The sequence below is a fragment of the Malus domestica genome, chromosome 05, assembly GCF_042453785.1.
Source record: "Malus domestica chromosome 05, GDT2T_hap1".
In the NCBI taxonomy this organism is placed as follows: domain Eukaryota; kingdom Viridiplantae; phylum Streptophyta; class Magnoliopsida; order Rosales; family Rosaceae; genus Malus; species Malus domestica.
In genome coordinates this window covers 20,064,217-20,073,169 of record NC_091665.1, presented here as the reverse complement: position 1 = coordinate 20,073,169, position 8,953 = coordinate 20,064,217, and the positions used below count along the sequence as shown (strand labels likewise).

Sequence of the window (8,953 nt, the reverse complement as noted above, 5' to 3'; positions counted from 1 at the left end):
TTAAAATTGACTTTTGGGTTAATTTGCTTCAAGTATGAATCTCTTTAAGCATAAAATAGTCACAATTTGGTGGTTTATACATTTATACATGTATGACGTAAGTACACAAGGATGGAGCCAATGAAGGCTTACTGGGGGCCCCCCAGTAAAAGAAATTTCTAGCTCTGTACATTCTAGCTTCTTTTATTAATTTTAGTCGCCATTTCATCGACGGTTTGGTCTCCCTATCATTCTTTGTCAAGCTGATGAGTCGATATTAGTCTATATTTTTATCCTATTTTTGGCTCATCTCCAAGAATTGGTTAAAACCTAAAATTTAGGTTTTAAACTAACTCAATCATTCTCCAATGGTTGGGCCTAAAATAAGTTTTGAGTTAAAATCTAAAATTTGGACAAATTTAATGCAGAATTCCAGCCAGGGTTAAAATGCTGACCCACCTTATGTGCGTGGATGCGCCTAGAAAAGTGAAGACCGCAGCAAGGAGATGCACCCAATGTGCGAGACGCGACAGGGCTGACAGGAAATGGGGCATGCCCCTAACGAGTATGTTAGCCACTCAAAATGAGCCCAACGACTCTTTTTTGATCTGACGGTTGTAATTATTGGACCATTGGTTGATCTAATGGTCTAGATGCAAACATATTTACTTTTAAATTTTAAATTTTTAAATACATTAAATCCAATGGCTGAAGTCGAATATGATCAAATCTAACAATTCAAAAAAAATCTAACGGCCCAAAATTAAATTAAAGGGCTAAAACAATTTAATAAATTTATTTAATTCAAAATTAAACCTAAAAATTCACCCAAAAAATTATTTTCAAGGGGTCAGTTTAGTAAATTTACAACTTTGATTGAAATTTAAATATTTTTTTAGGTTAAAATGTTCATAAAAATAAATCATGATAATCTACATAAATTTTATTTTTTAAAAAGTGTTACCATAATCGATTTATTATAAATTTAATTCTAAAATTTTAACTCAAACCTTAAATTTAGGTTTTAACCCAAGGGTTGGAGATGGTATTGGTATTAATTTATTGTTTATTTTGTGAGAACTATACTTTGGATTATATTTCTATTGTAGGACATGCGAATCTAATCTAAGGAAAGAGTAATCAAACATATGAAGTTTTGAGTAATTTCAATTAGAGCAGGTCCATGCTGTTTAACTGTGGTGAAGAAATAAGTACTCATTACACAACTTTCCCAGATTGATGTTTTTGGACGTTTTGGATATTTTGATGGTCAAGATGTCATTTTTAGAGGAAGGTTCTTTCGGAGGGTTTGAAGATGACGTGTTAAGCTTTAAAAATAGACATTTTAGGACCAAATCAGAGCTGATTTGGTCAATCAAAAAAGGGATTTTCTTTGTAGTCTGAATTTTAGTTTGAACAGGGAACCTTTATTTATTATTTTATTATTTTAATTAGATTTCCAATTGGAAGACTTTGGATATGGTCCTTAGTTATGAATATTCTTTGATTGAAACCTTGTTGGTTTTTAATTTTTGATTGAGGTCCCTAAAATTAATGTGATAATTTATTTCTATGTACGTTACTATATTTTTTAAATTTAAAATTAGAAATTTTAGTTGTTTATATAAATGAGATTTTAAATAAAAAAACCATAATTTGTGGGATTAAAAATATTAAAATATAAATATACTATTGTGTGTGTGTGTGTATATATATAAACATGGGTACATTCATCAAAATTAACCAAAAAATTTATTGTATCAAAACATGGGCACATTTTTCAAAATCACAAAAAAAAAGAAGATATTAGGTTTAATAACATTAGTAAATTTCTTCGATTAAACTTGACATGGATACATTTTAAAATCAAAGAAAAAAGAATGTACCCATATAAGTTTAAAAATGGATTAGAAAAAAATTGAATAGATTTTATATATAAAAAAAAGATGGTGCATTTTACATATAACAAATTGGTATATTTAAGAATGAGTACATTTTAAGATTAAAAAATTTTACATGAATGGGTACATATAATTAGCATGGGTACATTTAGCAAAATAAAAAGTACAAATGAAAAAAAAATATGGGTACAAATACAAATAAACTTTAAAAAATATGGGCACAAAAAGAAATTAATATATGGGTATAAATTAAAACTGAAAAGAAAATTGGTACAAGTTAAAAAAGAATTACAAATTAAAAAGGGTACAAACTAAAACTAAAAATATATGATAAAAATTTAGTCATAAATATAAATATACTAATTGTAACATTTTTAACATTAAATGAATATATTTAGAAACAAAAAAAATATTTTATTATTGAAATAATTAATGTTATAAATACCCAAGGACCTTGATAAAAAATTGAGAAGGAATAAGATTTTAATCGATGGAGTAGTAAAATGAAGGATGAGAACCTAATTTCTCCTTTCCAATTTATTAGAAGACCTTCTTTAAGTAGGATAAGAAATAAAGCACTATATAAATACTGTAGTCGTGTATTAGTGTTCTTGACGTACTACTTTGGAGAACTCGGCCTAGAAAGCTTTTATGATTCAACCTTATTTTAAAAGGTATTTTCTATCCATGTTTCTAATAACATTTTGCTTTTTAATTATAAATATGCGTAATTAATTCCTTTTGCTAGGTGAAGGCCACGAGCCTTGGCATGAATATGTAATCTTTATGGAATTGCTTATGATTATGCATGCATGCTTTGAATTATTAATCATTGTATTTAAACTATCTATATGTTCTGATGAGTGGCTACCATTAAAATGTCTAGACAAGTAATTGGATGCAATTCTGTTGGAATGTCACCTTAGAGTTGATTAGGACTTCTATTGATTGATAATTGTAATTTCACTAAAGAATTTTAAGGGTTGCAGAGTTTTTCAAAAGGTTTTCACAACAGCTTAATGAGTCTTGCATGTTCATGTTTGATTTGAATATCATAGAATGATTACATGTTAAATATATGTTCTTGCTTGAATATCTCAAGGAGAATATGCATTGAAAACCTGACCTTCAAAACATACATCTGATACTTTCATAAGTAATTGGTAGAATTGCATAAGATTGTTAATGGTGATGGCTATACCCTAGTCTTTTCCATGATTTTCTTAAAAACTATTTTAATTTCCTTGTTGCCGAATTATTGTTTTCTTAAATTTAAATTGTTTTGTTTTGGTTTTCATCTTCACAATCTCAAGTTTTTTCTACAAAAATCTATTTCAAATAATTAATTCAGTATTAGTTTAAATACAAATTATTTATATCAATTCTTGTGGAGAACGACCTTACTTGAATCGTTTATACTACAATTACTTTGTTCTCTTGCAAGTATTTTTAAATGTTTTTATTGCAGATGGTAAAAATCCTACCACAAGCCATGTTGCACGCATGTTGACAGATGTTGAGTGTTGCGAGAGATCTTGTAGAGTTTTGTCAAATGACTCGACAAAGTTTGGTCGAGGGATATCAACGTGTCCTGCGAAGTGTTACTGAGAATTAAACACTTAGTGGGCACAAATTGGTCTCGAACCAGACATTCAAAGGATCCCTGAAGGACCTTCATTAGCTTTTTTTCCCCAACCTCTGGAGGGTCCGAGACACCACCAGGTCTCTATGTGGATCTGTCCATGTATAACGCATTGTATATTTATTCGCAATATACTCAAAATTACTATCCTTAACTTGTGTATATTACCACAAGACCGTGCTACAACACAGTACCCTTATCGCTAAATCGTGCATAGTATACGTACCTCTAAGTACTATTAGGGGCCCTGATCGTGCACGATTAAGTCAACACCTTTGCTAAACTACCGACAGGGAGCATAACTCATTAGAAGAAAGCTAGGTTACTCACCAAAGACAGATTACCATGTACAGTACTTGAGCAAGGACCAGAGATGTCATATCTGGAGAAAAAGATCTGTACGACTCATGTGCTTTAAGAACAATACATTACATGTAATATATTCTTATTACTTAAACGAAGAGCCGCATCAATAGAAAGCAGATTTAACATATGCACTTCTTTAGCCATTCTTAGAGAGTATCTCACAGTGATGGTCTAGCATTGAATTAGAGCCCCACAGTTGTTTGGAACCCGATTTTCTTTCAATAATATAAAGATATTCTTTGAGTTCCACTTTTGCTTTATCTGAAAAATGAAAATATTGCATGTGTGCCCTCCTCCTTATACAAAAACCTTCACTAGGTCGCAAAGGTAATGCTCAATAGAACAAATTCTTCCGTCTATTATATATATTGGCTGCATGCATACATATTTTTCAAAGCTAAAACCCAATATTGCTTTCATTAGCCTTGACTTGTGTGAAAGTTGTTTAGGGTTTAGCAAATATAAATCTAACTTTTGTGGATCTGCTTATACGTGAATGCTGATGGCCATGACGAGAGGCGGGGTGGCAAAATCGAAGATGTTTATGCTTAGGTAATGTTTCCATTATGAATTAGATAAATTGATCCTTCCAGTCCATAGTTATCGACAGTAAAAGTTGTTTCATTTGAAACATCTTAACTGGGATATCAAGTCTACTATCTTTTCTAATGGAAGTGAGATCGCCATAACCTCTACTAGAAAGACTATACTAGATGGTAAGTTGAGATGATATAATAATAGTTTTATTAAGAGGGTTAATATATGCATGCATGCCGCAGTTCATATTACAGGGAAGCTAAGCATGCGCAAGGAGATCATCGACGCCATTTCAGCAGCAAGCTGAGGGGAGCTCCAGAAAACATATCAAGCAGAATGGTTGAGAGTGATAGTGAGGATACTGACATGATGGAAAGTGAGACTGGCAGTAATAGTTCATCTTCATGGAGGTGCAACTGGGTTCCACATCCAAGAACAGGAATATACGTTCCGAAAGGGCATGAAAAGGTCATGGATGATGTGCCTAAGGGAGCTGCTTCTCTTAACCAGACCTTCTGGCTCAGGAACGTCGACGGAGTACTTGAGAAACCCGACCCGGATACTCCTCCTGAGCATTACTATCACTACATGCATATGTAATGTGACAAATGGAACGTGAATCAATTCATTGTGATCGCGATCATCGTTAAGGTAATAAAAATTAGTATTAGGGTTATTCTGAATAATATATGGCCACATATGCTGTGGCCAGATGTATATATAGAAGCAGTAGTATAGGCTGTATAGCAGTGTAATTATTAAGCTTGTGCCCCTTAGTAATTTGGCTGCATCATGGTGTTAGTCATTTGTAATTAAGGTATATATAATACATTATATATAAAATTATGTTTACACATACACAATGGATTTTTAAGTCAAGTGTTAGGTCAATAAGTGTTCCATAGATATTTCTATAAATGAAGTCATCGACTCATCGTACAGAATTTCTTTCACATGCGTGCTACGAAAAATGGAGCATACAACCTTCGTAGCGTAGCTTAAGCTTATTTTGTGTGATAGGTAGTGTTGTTCTGCAAATACTCATACATATTTAAGAGAAATTTTATTAAACCCAATCTTTTTATGATTCTTTATACTTAATTTAAAATTTTCTCCTCCAAACTCTCAAAATTTTGCCTTATTAAATAAAAAGATAAAAATAAAGATTGGTGTTTTTACACTCATTAACCCACAACACCATTGCACACCTCGTTTTTGGCCAACTGTAGAACTGTGTGTTTTCATTCGTTGACTTAATGCAAAAATAAGTACAAGTGATAAGATTTTTATCACCTGTGAAAATAGAATTAAAAATACCTAAAATACTTGTAAAAAACACCTGAAATACTTGTAAACGAACAAGGTAATTGTACTATATACAACTCAAACAAGTTCGTTATCCACAAGAATTGATATAAATAATTTATGTTTATATATAGAAAGTTTGGAATTATGAATTTAAATAACAAAAACATGTAATAAAAATAATTAAATTAACACTAATAAAAATCGGCAGCAAGTAAGCAAACAGATTTGTAAATCAAACTTAAAATCACATTTCACAAATCGAGTTCCTTATCTTGGTGCCGAGAAACTCACAGGTAACAGGTACGGTCATCCCCTTCTCTCTTCGATCGATGTTGTCTTCAACAATTAGGTTAGCGACAAATGGATGAAATTGGTCTCATGCATGTGCTTTATGTATGTAAGGTCCTCGATGGCAGAAAGGGGAACGAAATGGTGGCTCTGACCTCAGATTTGACGAACAACATGTTGAAAAATAAATTGCTTACTAATTTCTTGTTAGTAAATGATTTACTTAGTAAATTCTTATTTGTTTTTTGTGAAACTGTTTTCTGTTGAGATAGCTTGAGCTCATATGCCAAGTGTAGGGTCCTAGATCAATTTTCATTTTCAATGGCTCACATGCCTTGTAACTGCCATGTGTCATAATCACAATGGTTTATGTATTTGAATGGTGATGATGACTGATGTAAGGAATGAATGAATATATGAAAGTGGAGCATCATTTTGCAACGGTTATAATGTTGCAGTTGTGAATATTCCTCTCTCTCTCTCTCTCACTCACTCTCTCTCTCTCTCTCTCTAGCTGCTTCCTTCTATTCTTCTTGCTCTTCGAAATCCAAGTGTTCATCAATGAAAGATTACTCAAATCTCAACATGGTATCACGAGCCTAGGTTCTATATGGAATTAGGGCGTCAGATCTATGAGTGTTGTGCTCTGAAATCTAACGTGAAATTTCTGACTCAGTTCATCGATTCAGGTCTCAAATGGCTGGGTTAGGTAGTAGTGATCTTCGGGCTCCAATATTCAATGGTGACAACTATGAATTTTGAAAGATCTGAATGAGAACTATTTTCAAATCACATGGAATCTGAGATTTAGTTGAAAAAGGTCTTGAAATTCTAGAATCGAAGGGGAAGAAGCTCGAAGTGGAAGGGTCATCGGATTCAGAGAGAGCATATATGAACGAAAAGCTAATGAAGGATGTTAAGGCACTGGGTATCATCCAAGGAGCTGTCTTGGATGACATTTTTCCCAAAATCTCAAACGAAGAGACCTCAAAGGATGCTTGGGATATTCTACACCAGGAATTTTATGGCGATAAGCAAGTGAGATCCATTAAGTTGCAGGGTTTATGCCGTGATTTTGAGTACATAAGGATAAGGGATGATGAAACCTTGTCTGTGTATCTCACTCGTCTTCTCGAGTTGGTGAATTAGATGAAGGGTTACGGGGAAGATTTACCCAGAGAGCGATTAGTTTAAAAATTGCACATAAGCTTAACTAAGGAATTTGATCCTGTTTGTTATGTGATTGAACAAACTAAGGACATTGAAACTATTTAGGTACAAGAAGGAATTGCAGCGTTAAGAGGATTTGCACAGTGCCTTGATAGACATGCTGGGAGTACCACTGAGAGAGCATTCAGTAGTATGAGTGTGAGTCCAGATAGAGCTTTCAGTAGTATGAATGTGAATCCAAAGGGAACTCAGCCAAATTCCTCTTGTGGTAATTCTAAACCAAAGAAGAATTGGAAATCGAAGGGAAAGAAATGGGATCCTAAAGCTCAGAATCTTGCTAACCAAGGTGGCAAATATGATCAGGGAGGAAAATCTGACCAATCTAAGGGAAAATGCAAGCATTGTGATAAGTTACACTATGGTGAGTGTTGGTTTAAAGGGAAGCTAAAATGCCATGGATGCAATCAATTTAGTCACCTTATCAAGGACTATGATCAACCAAACAAGGCTGAAAAGCTTGTAAACTTTGCAAATCAAGTAACAGAATCTGCAACCATGTTTTATGCCTGTCATTCTACTACTATTGGAAGGAATATGAATATATGGTGTGTAGACAGTGCATGTAGCAATCATATAACCTCTCATGAATCTTTGCTTATTGATGTTGATAAGAATGTGAAGTGTAGAGTTAAAATGGGCATTGGAGATTTAGTGCAGTCAAAAGGCAAAGGCACATTGGTTATAGAGATGAAGGGTGTGACTAGGTATATCAAAGAGGTTAGAGCAACTCCACCCATGGAGCCCTCCCCCTGGCAATCCACTATTGAATTCACCCTATTGAACAGTATCTGCCTTTAATGAATAGTAACTACCCTTAATGAATAGTAATTGCCATTTGCATGTCCACTCTTGGAGACCTTCCCCCTGGCAATAGGCAATAAAATATTAGTTTTTTTGTTTGTTTAAATAATACAAAATAAAATTATTCGTAATTTCGGATAAGATTTTTTAAATCGTTCTCGTAGCGCCACGTGTCATTTTATAAAAAAAAAACAATTATTTAGTGATGGATGATAGGAGCATATTTATGCGCCTTAGTTAGCTAGTTCTTATGCATTTTCGTTATGTTTTCTTAGTTAAAGTAGTCTCTTAAGCTATTTTCATGTGTTTTCAGGTTTTAAGGGCATATTATACAAAAAGATGCAAATTGGAGCTTTTTGGAGCAAAAGTGAGCTTGGATCGAATAGCACATGCTTGCAACAAAAGGTTTGGATGAAATTGAAGATTTGAAGATTTGAGGATTCCTAGTCCAAGAAGGAGTCCTAATTGAAGAAGGATTCCTAATCAACGAGGGATTCCTAATTGAAGAAGGATTCCTAATCAACGAAGGATTCCTAGTTGAAGATGGATTCCTAGAAGAATGAAGATTCCTACTCAAACAAGGTTTCCTACTTGAAGTAGGAAAGTTAAGCCTAAAAGTTGCTATTTTGGATTGATTTTTCCTAAACCTAAATGGCCTTAAGTTTCAGCGACATTAGAAGGTTCTTAAGCGTTGGAAGACACAAAGAAAGGTTGGAGAGCATTTCCTTATCCTTGTCGTGGGTTAGGGTCTATTTCCTCTTAGTTTTGGGTTTCTAGAAGCCCTATCCTTTTTCCCCTAACCCTTGCCGCACTTCCCCCTTTCTAGAACATGTTTTCTTGCCTTGCAAGGCTTTCTAGAAGCCTTATCCTACCCTATCCTTACTTGCCGCACCCCCTAGGC

General features: G+C 33.6%; 2 protein-coding genes across 2 annotated transcripts; both read left to right on the top strand.

Moving 5' to 3' along the window:
* Positions 1-4,222: 4,222 nt before the first annotated feature.
* Positions 4,223-5,288, top strand: LOC103436388 (uncharacterized). The gene is made up of 2 exons (XM_008374816.4): positions 4,223-4,440; positions 4,668-5,288. The coding sequence occupies exons 1-2, from the start codon at positions 4,385-4,387 to the stop codon at positions 5,023-5,025; spliced, it is 414 nt and encodes a 137-aa protein (XP_008373038.3). The 5' UTR covers positions 4,223-4,384; the 3' UTR covers positions 5,026-5,288.
* A 1,429-nt stretch (positions 5,289-6,717) lies between these two features.
* LOC139196117 (uncharacterized) lies at positions 6,718-8,467 on the top strand. Its single transcript, XM_070821778.1, has 4 exons — positions 6,718-6,730; positions 6,833-7,161; positions 7,297-7,968; positions 8,366-8,467. The coding sequence occupies exons 1-4, from the start codon at positions 6,718-6,720 to the stop codon at positions 8,465-8,467; spliced, it is 1,116 nt and encodes a 371-aa protein (XP_070677879.1).
* The last annotated feature ends 486 nt before the right edge of the window (positions 8,468-8,953 follow it).